This window comes from Nannospalax galili, unplaced genomic scaffold (assembly GCF_000622305.1).
Source record: "Nannospalax galili isolate Female #2095 unplaced genomic scaffold, S.galili_v1.0 scaffold682, whole genome shotgun sequence".
Taxonomy (NCBI): Eukaryota; Metazoa; Chordata; class Mammalia; order Rodentia; family Spalacidae; genus Nannospalax; species Nannospalax galili.
The window spans coordinates 539,313-554,826 of NW_008348076.1; the positions used below are offsets into that span (position 1 = coordinate 539,313).

The 15,514-nt window shown below is 39.5% G+C and overlaps 2 protein-coding genes across 3 annotated transcripts in view; one reads left to right on the forward strand and one right to left on the reverse strand.

Moving 5' to 3' along the window:
• Positions 1-6,882, forward strand: part of Ahsa2p — an 11,183-nt gene extending 4,301 nt beyond the window's left edge. For both annotated transcript variants that reach the window (XM_008844482.3, XM_008844483.3), the window contains exons 3-9: positions 389-474; positions 2,232-2,346; positions 3,426-3,514; positions 4,788-4,898; positions 5,243-5,344; positions 5,844-5,895; positions 6,006-6,882. In XM_008844482.3, the coding sequence (XP_008842704.1) occupies positions 389-474; positions 2,232-2,346; positions 3,426-3,514; positions 4,788-4,898; positions 5,243-5,344; positions 5,844-5,895; positions 6,006-6,178 (728 nt within the window). In that variant the 3' untranslated portion in view covers positions 6,179-6,882. The remainder of the gene's footprint in view (positions 1-388; positions 475-2,231; positions 2,347-3,425; positions 3,515-4,787; positions 4,899-5,242; positions 5,345-5,843; positions 5,896-6,005) is intronic.
• A 382-nt stretch (positions 6,883-7,264) lies between these two features.
• The window catches only part of Usp34 (ubiquitin specific peptidase 34), a 239,249-nt gene continuing 230,999 nt past the window's right edge, over positions 7,265-15,514 (reverse strand). Inside the window, exons 77-81 of the mRNA XM_008844481.3 lie at positions 12,526-12,605; positions 9,877-10,017; positions 9,582-9,725; positions 8,553-8,712; positions 7,265-8,038 (exon numbers count right to left, since the gene is read on the reverse strand). Coding sequence (XP_008842703.1) covers positions 7,443-8,038; positions 8,553-8,712; positions 9,582-9,725; positions 9,877-10,017; positions 12,526-12,605 — 1,121 coding nt within the window. The 3' untranslated portion in view covers positions 7,265-7,442. The remainder of the gene's footprint in view (positions 8,039-8,552; positions 8,713-9,581; positions 9,726-9,876; positions 10,018-12,525; positions 12,606-15,514) is intronic.

A 15,514-nucleotide genomic window follows, 5' to 3' on the forward strand; every position in this document is an offset into this window, starting at 1 on the left:
TAGGCGTAGTCAGAAGGCCAGCTGCAAGGGCTCTTGCCTACTTTGTCATTCCAGACATTCAAACTTTAGTCCTGTTAGAAATCTGACTGCACGAAGTCCACAGACTTCCCATAGCTTGCCTCCCTACAGCTTTCCATGACCAGAGCACATTGTCCCTTTGTCCTCCCAGCCTTCTCTCAATAGCCTTTCATCTGTCTTTAACCTGGCATATAGCACTGGTGGATAAAAAGGGAAACAGGTGGTAAACTTCCTTTTACCAGGGCTGCCAGCCTGATTTCCTGTGTATCATGTTGGTAATCCCATCTGTCTTGGCTGTTCTCTGACCATGAAGTCAGCAAGAGTAGTTTTGTGTAAAACCAATTAATTGGACCCATTTTACTCATTTTAGGTACAGTTAAAGAATCTGGTGCGAAGCACAAGGGACTGATTGAAATACCCAGCCTTTCTGAAGAAAATGAAGTAGATCATACTGAGGTATCTGAGTTTTCCTTTTCTCTAGTCAAGCTTCTGCTGTAGATGTTGGGCATTTGCAAACTGCTCATCAGGCCATCTGGTTTTAGCGTGGTAGTTGTGAACTGTGGGGTTATCTGCCAAGGATCACTGTAGTGTGGGAATGTGGTACATGGTATAGCAAGGCGTGGGGAAAGGAGGAAGCCCTAAAAAGCTCAAGATTCCCCAAGACCAGGTGTGCCTAGGCAGGTAACTGCATCTGCAATAGCTTCCTCATCTGTGGAGTTAATTTATCCTTCAGGGATGTCACCAGGTAAAACGTGACAAGGTATGTGTTATGAAGTGCTCAGGCATGGCTTGCCTAATCTATTTCTAGAGCTCTGTTTTCCTTTAACAGGGCTAGTTCTCAGACTTTTAACTGCACTCTCCTTTGGATATACCTGTGTTTTTTGAAATAGTTTATGTGTATGAGTGTATTGCCTGCATGTATGTAAATGTACCTGTGTCCTGCAATGCCCACAGAGGGCATCAGATCCCATGGAACTGGAGTTACAGATGTTAGCCAACATGTGGCTGCTGGGAACCAATCGGAAGTCTTCTGGAAGAGCAGTCAGTGCTCCTAACTGCTGAACTCTCTCTCCAGCTGTCACTGATTTTTTTTATAAGCTAGTTAGGACTTGTTGCTTTTGACTGGTCCTCTCCTAGGACAGGCTTTCCTAGTCCTCTTGGGAGACAGAAACTGCTTACTCCCCTGCCACTGCCCCTAGAGGCAAGACCATTTGTATAGCCAGTTTGTTTTCCAAATCAAGACAAGTCTTGTGAAGGTTTTTTTTTGTCTGTGTTTAACATGAACTCAATCCTAGTGAGTGGCATGTCTCAAGACTCGCCTTTACTGAAGGTTAGCGAGGTGCCATAGAAATGGGGCTGTTTAGACTTGGGTTGCTATTTCACTGTATATAGATCACCAGCAAAGCAGCTTTCCAGTGGCATATTAACCTGATCTTTTAAAGATTTATCCTTTGCATTATGATGCAAACTCCAGAATCCAATGAAGCCCAGCTTGGCAATAAGCATTGGGACCTCAAGTGCTTTCAGACCAAGATCTCTTTTGGGATGAGACTATCAGACGCCTCTGGGTGCTTCCCTGTCCCCGACTCTTCCTTCCATTCTTTCTCTCAGCTGATTTTTCTGTCTGCCAGGAGTATAGCTCAAGGCCAGGCTATAAAGGAGCTTGACTTTCCTGAAGAGTGACTTTGAGGTTGTAGATGAGGACTGTTCAACGTATGTACAAGCAGCATATACAATTAAAATTTTTCTAGTAACCATATTAAAAACTAGATAATTAAATTTTTTTGTTAATCCAGTATAGCAAAATATGACTTTAACCCATAATTAATAAATTATTAGTCTTTTTTTGTAGTAAGTCTTTGGAATCTGGTGTATTAATATTTATAGCACAGTTCAGACCAACCTAGTTTTCACATGCTCAGCCACAGGTGGCTAGTGGCTGTCATACTGGACCACTTCTAGATAAAGCCAGCAGCAGTATAACTCCTATGCTTCCATGTACAATTTCAAGTGCAAATTAAGTGGTTTATATTTTATGATGTCCATTCAGTGTTTGGCTGCCAGTTGTATCTTTAAAAACTCTGCGACTCTGAAGACTAATCACATCTCTTGCCCACTTTTCTGTCACTTACTTTCATTTGTCCATAGGGTCCAGTTTTATAAGGATACATTCAACCAGATTTTTCTTAGGTTTTTATTTCTCTGATTTGTAGGTGAACGTGAATAAAAAGAAAGGAGATGGGGATATACTGAAGGATCTTATGAAAACTACAGGCACCGCCAAGGTCAGAGAGGCCCTTGGAGAGTACCTGAAGGCACTTAAGACGGGTAAAGAAGGCATCCCTTGTGAACCAGAGGGTTCCCTTTCTATTTACCCAAGTTACACTCTACACTGTGGTCTGGATTCCCAGGTCAGGCTCCTAAAACATTATTTTCAACAGCAGTGTAAGTTGTAGCATGGATATTGGAAGCTAGTTGTGGGTACGACCATAATAATTGTCAGTACCATACCCTGCATGATTCAGTTTGCCAAATTGTCAGTCAAGTTTTCTGAGCTTGGCATGGTTGTACTTGCTTGCAATCCCAGCACTCAGGAGGCAGAAGCAGAAATTGATAGTTTGGGGCGCGTTTAGGCTAAAGAATAAGACCCTGACCCTGTCTCAAAAAAGTTTTCTGGAATGAAAATAGTTTTTTGAGTAATTACTTGTTTAATGTCTGTCTTCCTTGCTAGACCATAAGCTCCATGAGGGCATTGAAGGTGTCTGTCTTGTTCACTGCTGTATCTCCAGCACATAGTAGGTGCTTAATAAATCTTTGTTGAGTGAATGAATGTCTGAATGAAAGTGAGCACAGGTGTTACAGGTATAGTTGAGATACTCTTAAGATAATCCCTCTACTGCATGGAATGAGGCTGTTGTCATTTCCCTGAATTAAGAGGTGACAGCAAGGCAGAATGGCCCAAAGGGTTTTCTCTGCTGCTCATCCTTGGTGCCTGTTCATGGAGTGTCCAGGTGTTGGCATAGTTTTGGGTTCACAGTTCTTCTCATGGGACCCTCACAGGCATGAAGACTGAGACTAGGTTTTGTGAGGGGTGGTGAAGAGAGACAGGTCTGGTTTTGACAGTAGCTGAGAACCACAGAGCTATTACTAATTAGTCATGTACAATAGTCATTTATTTAGAAAAGACCTTTGAAAACTTTGGATTATTGACAGAACAAAGTGAGGCATTTGAAAAAAGAATGAAAGTCTTTGCTATTAATCATTTTATATGTAAAAACATGTAGTAGTCTTGAAATCCTCAAAATGCTCTTAGAATTCTTTTTGTAAATTCCAGTTTAAAAAAAAAATTTGGGTTTTCTGTTTAAAAGGAAATAATTTTTAATAAAATAATTTTTGTTTCTTTGTAGAATTTACTACAGGAATGATTTTACCAACAAAAGCTGTGGCAACCCAGGAGTTGACTATTGAAAGGAAACTGGGTGAAAATACTTTGCAAGTATGACCTTTTGACCAAAGTGTAGTGAGGGGGGAAAAAGGAAGTGCTTAAGTTTCCATCCAACCTTTTGATGTCAGCATTGCTGAGTTCATGAGTAACTGACCAATGATGAACTGTGGATATAGTTGAGAAAAGGGTGTTAATTCATAGTGTTTATTCCCGTCATTTTGTGGAAATGACAAAATATTTTTGTAGTGTTGAGTGAAGCACACTCTACCTTCCACTCTTTTTTTTTTCTTTTTGTCTTTTTGAGACACGGTCTCCCTGTAGCCCCAGCTGTCCTGGAACTCACTATGTAGACCAGGCTGGCCTTGAACTCACAGAGATCCACCTGCTTCTGCCTCCCAAGTGCTGGGACTACAGGTGTGCGCCACCATGCCCAGTGGTTCTACCTTCCACTCTTTAAAAAAATATTTTGTGTATGAGTATTGCTTGCATACATGTAAATTCACCTGTGTCGTGCAATGCCCATGGAGGCCAGAAGAGGGCACTGGATACCCTGGAACTGCAGTTATGGATGGACAGTTATTAGTTGCCATGTGGATGCTGGGATTTGAACCCAGGTCCTCTGTAAGAGTAGTCAGTGCTCTTAACTGCTGAGCCATCTCTCCAGCTCCTTACCTTCCATTCTGAATGGAAGAGAACATGTGAACAGGCCTTTGTGTTTGAAAATACACTGTTCTAAATCATTGGTTGGTAGGCAAGAATACAAAACAGGTAGTTTTTTTCTTTTTGAGGCAGGATCTCACTTTAGCCCTGGCTGACCTTAGGCTCATGATGATCCTCTTGCGTCAGCCTCCTGGGTGCTGGGATTAAAGGTGTGAACCATCATACCTGGCAAAACCAGGTAACTTTGAGGCTCACATAAACACAGTAGAAGAATGGTCTCTCAACTTGGGGAAGATTTTAAAACCTGACTTTAGAACTGGGGAACAGGAATATGTACATGGAGTTGACATTCTAAGTATAGTCATCTTTTGTCCTAGCATGATGTTCTCGGGCCCTGTATGCATGTTCAACTAGGACTAAGATGCTTAGCCATAGCCTGGGAATGGAATGGAGGTGAAGAGCTCATAGAAGACTGACCTCTGTTTTGAAAGTAAAGGCCAGGCACTGACGAAACAAAGACATCAAAATACTTTTCATGCTGTTTTCATCTGAGTGTAGAGGAGGTAGTATGAAACTTGGGAAACTTTTCTACTGAGGTTGACCTCTGAATTCCAGTATCTTTTTTTTTTTTTTTGTATGCTTACCATCCTCTTGAACCTCTCAGGCTTCATCTCCAGTGGCATTGGGTGTAAGGATTCCCACTGTGGCTCTGCACTTAACAGAACTATTTGACACAACAGTAGATCAGCTATACAGTATTTTCACTGTGAAAGATGTAAGTAAATTCGTAAGCTAGTATCCCACCCAAGTGATAACATTCGGAGATGCCATGAAGAACAAGAGGCTGTTTTGATTAAAGTGCTTGGGGGATACTGGTGATAAGCAAAAGATGACTTCTGAGTGATGAGATAACTATGGACACTTCTGGGGGACTGTGCCAGCAGTTGGGGGGCGGGGGGGATACATGAATTTTCTTCCTCTATAAAGTGAAAACTTTTGTACCCAAATGATAGGGCTGGTGAAATTTTTACCTGGCCATGCTCAAGGCAAGGCCTTAGGTATGATCAACACACACACAAATACATGCGCTGGAGTAAAATGTCTGTTTTGTTTGGCTAGTTGGTGCAAAAGTTTTCCAAATCTCCTGCTGTATTAGAAGCTGAAAAGGGAGGGAAATTCCAGATGTTTGATGGGAACATCACTGGAGAGTATGTAGAACTGGTAAGTAACCACACGGCCCGGGCAGTGACCTAACTCTAGGAACTAACTCTCCCTTGGCTAATGTTACTTTTTTTTTTGCTCATGTTATTTTTAAGTTGCTTTAGATCTTTGAGTTTAGATTCAAATCCTTTATAAAGTTCATTGTAGAACAAATGAAAAATGTTATTTTATGTTCCTACAAGTGACGTAAATGCTTATAATTTTAGAAGAACAGACTTAACCCCCTCACCCTCCCATTTGTTTGTGCTAGAACGTGCAGTTGAATACTGAAAGCTCTTCTAGATCTGCTACTTGAAGTCATTAGGGTTCATGTTGTCAGAATTCAGTTGCCTCTCCTGGAGATCAGCTCTATAACTGTACAGATGATTGTTAATGTTAACATGTAAATCAGAAGACAGGCCCGTATAATCACTGATTCTAGTAAACTGAAATTAGTTTCTTTTATTGTATTGTACAAGTTTAAAAAAATGTTTAAGAGGAATTTCCCTCTTGTTTTCAGTTAACAAACAGAAAGATCATCATGAAATGGAGATGTAGGAACTGGCCGGAAGGTATGTCATATGATATTTTATATATATATGTGTATGTATGAGAAACTAAAGTTGGTATGGATAAATTTTCTTCCTCCTGATGCAATAATAAGGCTCCTATGTTTTTCCAGAACATTATGCAACAGTTGCACTGAATTTTGTGCCTACTCCAGGGCAAACTGAATTACAATTGGACTGTAAAGGAGTTCCTGTCTGTAAAGAAGAGAATACAAAATTCTGTTGGCAGAAGCAGCATTTTGAAGAGATAAAAGGTTTACTTCAGCTCACCACCCTAAATGCTTGAATTAGTTAGGTTTTATAAGGGTATTATTACCTTTTGTAAGCAGAGAAGTGTCATTTTTATCTCTTCTTAAAAACGTTCTTTTCCCCCCATCACTGTAATTTATTTTATATTGGATGACGTGAAAGTACAGAATCTAAAAGCACTGTTTGATGTATTACAGACTTTGCATTGGAATTAGTTATTATTCTTACCTTCATATAAGTTCGTTCCTCCAGAAAGTAGATGAAGTCGTGTACAGAGTTGAAGTTTCCCATGCTGTCTTAGTAAGTTTACTTTCATAGCTGTAGTTGACCTAAGTTTGAGAAGACAAATAGCATGTTATACTATTCCTTTATTTTACTTCAGAGTTTCAAAGGTGTAGTTCAAGTATGTAGCTCAGACAGTGGCATGCTGCACTCCAAAGCATGTGGAAGTGAGGGCTGTATTCTGTTCACGCTTCTTCTGGCTCTTCTTGGTTGGCCCTGCAAGCAGTTACACTTTGGGATGGAGATGCTTGAGACATCTACGTGGTAAGTTACTTTTGAACTGCCACTAGGATGCCTTCTGAAACAGAATAAAATGGATAAATGCTTCCTCCATGCAGTTCCGCACTACTTTCTCTGAGAAGACTGAAGCAACAAATGAAAGGTCATCACAATCAGTTTAATTAAGTGCACAGAATAGCAGTCAGTCATGTCAATAAAAATAAAACAATTATTTTTACATCAAGTGTGCTTTATTTCCTCCACAGGTATTCTGTTAAATAAAGCACCATTTATATACTGCCAGGCCACAGCTAAAGAGGATTCTTTACAGAATCAAATTTCTTGTGGTTGTTCCGTATACAAGTAAACTTAATTTTGATAATAAGAACCACAGCGATTGGAGGCAATCTGCCTCTTATTTTAAGGTACAAAACTGGCACAGAGGACACCATATTATACACAGTAAAAATGCTGTAAGTTTAAATTACATTGTACAGGGCCAGAGAACCCTGTTTTTTCCAGAAAGCCATATTAAATGAAAGCCACTACAGTGAACTCTTAATTACATAAAACATATCCATTATCTGATTGCCCTTTAGAAAGTATACAGAAGATGCAAGGGTTTTTTTTTTTTTTTTTTCCAATCTGGAGTTCTGCCTGACCAAGAATTTAGCCTATAAATCTATCTTGCCATTCAAGCAGAGAGCACTGGACAAACTGAAGCACAAAAACAAATAAGCAAAACTTATACAAACGGCATTGGGGAGGGGCACTTAAAAGTAGACATGCTCCATCTAATGTCAAGAAGCAGCCTGGTTTCCTTTGCCAGATATCCTTGTGACCACATGGATTGTAGACTCAATGGTCCTACAGAGGGTATCTAAAATGTCATGTTGCTGCATGTGACTAAAGAGGCCTCTGGAATGGCCACAACTGAGTGACAAAGCAGCCTCAGGGTCCTGGGAGGTCAAAGCTTGACCATCACAGCTTCTCAAATCTGCTAGGTCAGACAGAACTGCAGAGATGGAAGTAGAAGGAAATTCAGATTCTTCAGCCAGGGTAGAATCCTTGGCGCAGTGGAGGTCTTTACAGTCATCCAATCTGCCACTGTTGGACTGTTCTTCTGCTTGCTGTGACCTGGCATTTGATATGTCTTCTGAAAACGAAGATGGAACTTCCATTCGATATTCTTTAACACAACTATTTTCAGGGGAAGGAAGATCTTGCTCGGTCCCTGGATCAATAATCGAGGAGTCTCTTGTCTCATTGTCTGAAGTGCTAGTGGGGGTCAGGACCTCCCTGTTATCTGCTTTTATGTCGCTGATGCAGCTATCTACAGTGTGCTCCTCATCACTGCTCACGCGCCGCCTTTTAACAGGAGTTGCCCCTTCATCATCTGTGAAAAAGAGAAAAACATTAAAACAAACTCCGAAGGGGAGGGGCACTAAAATCACACTGAGGGTGGTTGTGGGGAGGCCAATTTTGTTTAAAAAAAAATTATTAGTTTTATGTGTATGAGTATTTTGTCTTCATATATGTTAAGTGCACCTGTGTTGTGCAATGTCTGTGGAGGACAGAAAGGGTGTCGGATCCCCTGGAGCTGGAGTTACAGATGGTCTGTTGTTAGCTGCTACGTGGATACTGGGGGAATCAAAGCAGGGTCCTCAGCAAGAGCAGCCAATGTTCTTAAAAAAAAAAAAAATTAAAGAGAGATGGCTCAGCAGTTTTTGTTTTTTTTTTAAGTCCTGGAGATCAAACCCAAGGCCTTGCACATGTGAGAGTGCTGTATTATCTCCAGCTCTTCTTAGCATTTATATTTAAGAAGCTCAACAGAGTATAAAAGCACACAAGTATATCCCTCCTTCCATCCCAACCCAAGGCATTGATTAAGTCAGTTGACAAAAGCTAACCTTTAGTTTTTCTTTCTTTGGCTTCTTGCTCTTGGAGTGAGTTTCTCTGTTGCAGACAAGTCCTACACTTGCTTAAAAGCTCTTGCAGAGTTGGGATCAGAGCTGGGTTTAATTGTTTGGGAGTGTGTACTGACAGGAGCAAAGCAAGTGCCCTCAGATCCTATAAAAACCCAGACAGGAAGAGTTTAATTCCTACAGAAAAATTTGGACACAGCTATCCACATTTAAAAGATCTTTCCTTTCCTGGGACTCCATTCTGGTTTCTCTGGCAATGTGGAAAAAATGCTAAAACCAGAATTTGGATGTCACAGTATTCCATCAGTTGAGTTATTAGTACCATTACTTTATGCTTATGCCAAAGTAGGCCAGACTATTTTCATTTGGAAAACGAAAATAAAACAAAAAAACAAGTAATGTAACTGAGGCAGACTTATATAGTAATTTGAAAACCAAAGCTTCATTGATTCATTATAAGTTTAGGTTTTATTTTACAGAAGTCAGTTTCTCAAGCTAAATTCTGGTGAATGTCATGGTCTTCCTTAGCTTGGAAATGTGTTGTGGCTTGTAAACATCTTTTTCCTTAGGAGGCTATTGCTGATGCTGAATGATATCTGGCATGTTTTTATGGCTGTCACAGAATCTACATAAATCAACCAGTTCCTAGTTTAAACTGCCTTCATATAGTTTTAACTGTCTTTATAAATCAGTAGAGCATTAGTTTGTTCTGGTTATTTAGGAACCACAATTATACACATATCACAATACTTATAAGTGCTGAAATTGCAGGTATATGCCACCATACCCAGCTCTTAATAGTCCTATTGCCCTCAACATATTTAATGCTGCTAGATCATGTGTTCTAAATAATAGAAGTGTGTGTTGTATGATTACATAGCACAGCAAACACTTACTTGAAAATATTTTTCCCCCATCATATTTTAAGAATTTAATTTAAAGTCATGATAGTTCTACAGAGGCCAATAAAGAGTTGATTTAGGGTAAATTTTGAAACCTTGGCGCAGTTCTTACCCCATTTAAAGATGCACTGGCTTTGGAAATTTCAACTCGGTTGGTGAAATCAGATTGTAAGTTTTGATACTGATTTATCAAGTTTGTAATAAGGGTGCTAATCAAATTGGCACAGTTTGCTTCTGAAAACACTTGACTTTGAACCTGGAAAAGAAGAACACACACACACACACACACACACACACACACACACACACACACAAAATCTGAAGACATCAGACATCCAAGACCAACATAATGAAAAAATGCATTTATTAACCAGAAATGGCATGTTTCAGAAGTACTACATACATACCTTTAGAAGGAAATGTGTCATGAATGTGTAGACAATATTGTTATTGAGAAAAGTTCTTTCATCCATTAGGATACATTTAATATATTCTGCGAAAACGGGATCTTCACACAAAAGTTTGATGCAGTTTTTGGACATAGCCGACTAAAGTAGGGAAAGAAGCACAAATGGTTAAGCACTCAAGTAACTGGGGACTTCCACAACTTTTAGTTACAATTGAAATATTAGTGATTTAGATTGTACAGGTTTGTGCTAGAGGAAGACAACACTCCACAAATATGCTTTAAAATTAACAGCTTTATCATCTTTACCATCTACCACTGAGAGCTAACAAAGATTAAACAAACCTTACAGAACAAGATGGGAATAATTGCCAGGGGACAATTACTGGATAAACTAATAGATAACCAAACTACATGTTGAGCTTAGAGGTCAAGAGCATTTGCTACTCTTCCAGAAGACCTGAGTTTGGTTTTCAGCACCCACACCAAGTGACTCACAACTCCAGTTCCATGGAACTCAATGCTCTCCTCTGGCTTCCACAGGCACACAAAACACAAATTTACTTTTTTTTTTTTTTTTTGTCTTTTTGAGACAGGGTTTCCCTGTAGCCCCAGCTGTTCTGGAATTCTCTATGTAGACCAGGCTGGCCTCAAACTCACAAAGATCCACATGCCTCTGCCTCCCAAGTGCTGGGATTAAAGGCATGTGCCACCATGCCTGACAAATTTACTAATTTTAAAGTTTTGACAGTCTCCCTATAGCCCAAGCTGGCCTAGAACTTTTGATGTAGACCAAGCTGGCCTTAAATCTCAAGGGATCTACCTGCCTCTGCCTCCTGAGTGCTGGAATTAAAGGCATGTGCCACCATGCATGGCTAGAAAAAGACAAATTTTAAGAATTAAAATTCATTCCTAAAAAGGGTTAAGCTTTACTGTATAATCTGGCCGGTAACTGTAATGTGGTTGGTAAGCAATTCCTAAGTATTGCAAAGATGAATATTTATTTCGCATACAATTAGTGGGTCCCAATGTATGGAAACTGCTAAAATTTGTTTTCTTATTTTGTGTGATTCTGGCTCTTAAACAGAAGTTTTGTCTTTAAACAGATACACCACCGAGATTACTTACATGTGTGTCTTATTAAATCATAGATTGTATAATAGAGATAGGAAATAAGTTTTAAAAAAAGAGTAAATTTTAGATGACATGCATTTGTTTACATTAAAAGTTTTTATTTTATGTGTGAGTGTTTTGTCTCCATGTATATAGGTGCAACACATACACATACACAGAGGCCTTTGGGATTATGGACTGTTGTTTGCTGCCATGTGGGTGCTGGGAACTGAACCTGGGGTCCTCTGGAATAGCATTAAGTGCTGAGTCATCTCTCCAGCTCTTATTTGCATTTTTTTTTTTTTTAAAGAGTAAGCATCTGTTTTAAGTCAGTTGCTCAAGGTTACCCAAGAATTTAGGAATAAATTAGGACCAAGAGCTTTAGATCCTTAGTGCTGTTATTATGAAAAGAGCAACAGCAATAGCAGAGAGGGAGAAGCTGAGCTCTGCTCCAAATGAATGGACTATTCAGTTCAAAAGTCAACCAGCAAATCATGTAAGCTGAATGGGATCAATGCCTTTCAAAGATTCCTATTACAGAAAACTAACATTCTTCAGGGAATGGAGACATTATATACAGTCTTTTATAATTTGAAGAAGGATACATGCAACAAATACGGTACAGTGTGACAGACTGCTAACCAATGGCTGGTAGGCCACAGATCAAAGTCACAAGGACTTTACATGGGTCAAGACTTGTACCCAAGGAAGCTTCACAAACTCATCTTTCCTCTAGCAAAGAGAAAATGCAACTAGGAAAAAGGATAGTTTTTTCAGGTTTGTTGGGGTCCTTTGGTCCAGATCCAAGTACTGAAACAAACAAGACTAATCTGGCTTCTCTTTTCCCAATTCTCCAGCAGTTTAAAAAGGTTATTTCTGGCGGGGGGGTGGTGGCGCACACCTTTAATCCCAGCACTTGGGAGGCATAGGCAGGTGAATCTTTGTGAGTTCAAGGCCAGCCTGGTCTACATAGTGAGTTCCAGGACAGCTGGGGCTATAGGGAGACCCTGTCTCAAAAAGACCAAACAAAAACATTTCTGTGCCGACTTTTGCGAGGTGGCACTTTGATTTTTTTTAAAAGATAGGTTCTAGCTGAGAAATGATTTTCCTGTTTTCATTGAGGCTGGTGATAAGAAAACAAAGGCATTAAGACCCCTGAAAAACTACAACTAGGAGGACTTAAAGGCCGGCTAACATGGTTTGTGCTAGATACTTGAGGGTAATGGAGAAGAAAGAGCTGGGAGTGGTATGTTTTGCTTTCTCCAGTATCTCTGGAGTTTGGACTTTCCCTACCACTGCTGATACTGACTTATGGATGAGAAATCCAACATTAAGTAGCTTATTTGAAATATCCCCTGTGGTATAAAGCTTAAGTTAAAAAAAAAAAATTCCAAAGAAGATTAGATGTCCAATATCTGGTATTTCCATTGATTCTAAAACATACTCAATATCATCAGTTTTCAACCAACTGTTCTGAAAGTCCATGACTACTTAGTTGGAGAAGAGACACCAATCATCTTAAACTCATTTGCTTTACCTGAGTCTGGCATAGCTCAGTCCAGAGTTTGGGGAACAGTGCAAGATGAAGTGGCAAGCCTTCATAGGCAACTAGGACACCTAATATTTGGAAAAAAACAAATCAGAATAGGTTATAATTATAAATTATACTGCTGAGTTACTGAATTGCAGGTATAATTTTCTGGTTATAACTATATACTGCCTATATTAGAAATATGTACAGGACTTACAGAAGAATTCACTGCAGTGTTTTAAGTAGTTAAATAATTTAGAATGGAGTATTTTGAATTTACTTACAAATCCTATACCTCATTCCCAGAAGGATCTTAAAGGTAACTTCAGCTAATTCTTTTTGAGTACTGGAAATTTAACTGGGAGGATGAGAAGTTACTTTGAGTGGCTTCCAAAGCTTTCTTGGATTAAGATCCCACTCTATACATTAGAACAATTTGACAGAATTACTGGATCTTGAAGGGTGGAAGGTAAGGTGTGGAGAATTAGAATGTCAAACACCATTTCCTTCCTCTTTTCTTTGAGGTGCACCGAAGCAAAGATTGCTCTGAGACCACGACTAGCTTCTTGCCTGTCCTTCGGGGTTTACGGGTAGACCAAATTTGACACTGTCAATGAGTGCTATTTGGAACCTGAATTTTTTTTTTTTTTTTTTTTAAGGTGGGGTCTCCTTGTAGCCCCAGCTGTCCTGGAACTCACTATGTAGACCAGGCTATCCTTCATCTCACTGAGATCTGTGTGCCTCTATTTAATTAATTTGGTGCTGGGGTTTGCACCCAGAAGCATAGCCACACAGTCTATGCAAGTACTTTATCACTGACTGAACTACAGCCTAAGCCCTGGAACCTCTGATTTTAACTTTTCTAGACATCAAGTGAGTTTTTAATGTTCCCTCTACCCACTCTGCCTTCTATAAAAGTTGTAGCGCCATGCCCCTCAGTAAACAGTAAAGAACTTATCTTCCACATCTTCTCTCCACCTTTAGATAAAATAGAATCACAGAGGAGAAACAATACAAGCTATCCTCCTCCAGTTAAAACAAAACAAAACAAAACAAGGATGGATCAGGAGTTGCAAAGGTCAAACAATAGATATGTTTTATAGGTTTTGTGGTCATAGGATGCCTGCTGAAGCTACTCAGTTCTACCTAGGCAGTGCAGATGTGACAATGCCAAACGATCATGTGTGGCTATCTCCAAGTAAAACTTCATGAATGCCAAAATTTGTATCCTGATTTTCATGTGTCATAAAGCTTTTTATTCTAGTTTTCTTATAAGTACTAATATGAAACCTTTTTTAACAAGAACAGGCTGTAGTTTGCCAGTTCCTGGGTTAGAACAAGGATTTGCGGTCTTAAAAAAACAAATCAGATACTTGGGGATCTCTTTTGGAGTTAAGCCTATTTATTAGTGCTTTATAAAGACTCAGAAAATCCTCATCCTTTATTTTAATATGAATAAGGCTGCAGGCATTCACCTATTTATCACACATATGAACAAAAACATACCACAGAGCATGCATGGTTTCTGCACTCCCATTATAAGCGTGCATAAAGTAGGAAGAGATAGCCAAATATGGCCCTTGGGCCAAGTTTGACTCAGACTGTTTTTATATGGCCAGGTGAGCTAAGAATATCTTTGATTTTTAAAATTTGACACAAGGCCACAATCCCCCTGCCTCAGCCTCTCTAGTGCTAGGATTACAAATGTTGACTCTACACCTGGCAGCTTTTACATTTTACAAAAGATTGGTAAAAACAAAATCAGTCCAAAGAACAGTAGAAGTCAAACAAAAAACGTGTGACATAGATGATGTAACCTGCAGAGCCTATTAGTGTTCAGCTTCTTAGAGTCTGCCAGTCCCTGGACCAGAGGCTGCTTAGATATTAAACTCTCTAATGGGAAGTCTATATATTATCAGAGAAATTTTTCTGATCTTTTTGTTTTTACTTTGTGTCTGTGTGTGCACATGTACATGTGCCATGGTGCATACATGAAGGTCAGAGGACAACTTTCAGGAGTTCTTTCCTACCCTGTAAATCATCAGTCTGACAGCATGTGCCTTTACCTACTGAGCCATCTTGTTAGCCTGATCTCTCCACCTGACAACCACTGATTATTCCTCAAAGCAAAATAATCCTTATTTTTCAACAGCCACTGAAACACAACATTGTCCTAACGAAAACCAAACCCTATAGATAGATGTCTTTTGTGATATAAAAACACTTTCTTGCCAGGTGTGGTAGCACACGCCTTTAATCCCAGCACTCGGGAGGCAGATCTCTGTGAGTTCAAGGCCAACCTGGCCTACATAGTGAGTTCCAGGACAGCTTGGCCTATGGGGAGACCCTGTCTCAAAAAGACCCAAAAAAAAAAAAAAAAAAAAATTAACACTTTCTAACAAAAACAATATAAATATTTATTAGCATCCACTGTATTAGGTATGTTAATCACATTAAAATTTCTCATCAGCTTTGAGGATATACTATTTTATCTACTATTTATTTAATTTTATTGACCTCTTTTTTTGGAGGGGGGTATTTTTTTTGTTTGTTTTTTTTCCCCTGAGACAAAGTCTCATGCAGCTCACGTTGGCCTCTGAACAACCTCCATTGCCTTCAAAAATGCTTGCTTTGTTTCTTTTTCTTGAATGAAGGTATTAGGTTCAGAGAACCTACACATTTAATAAGAACCACACATTTAATAATATGAGATTTTCCCTGGACCAGCTCATACAGTATACTCTGGACAACACTATGGCATCAGGGAAATCTAAAGACCTTCCATAGTCCCTCACATTCCTCCTCAAGCTGTGATTCCTCTGGAAGAAAGGCTATCCCTTCAGAACAACAGAATTTCTAAAATCTTCACAAAGCACTGGGGATGAGAATCCCCTCAGCTGGACTCAAGAGTCCTACACATTCCTCTTCAATACTGTCTGACTCATTTAGTGGGTACAAAGCACAGGGAGATACAATCACTACGATTTTAGATGCA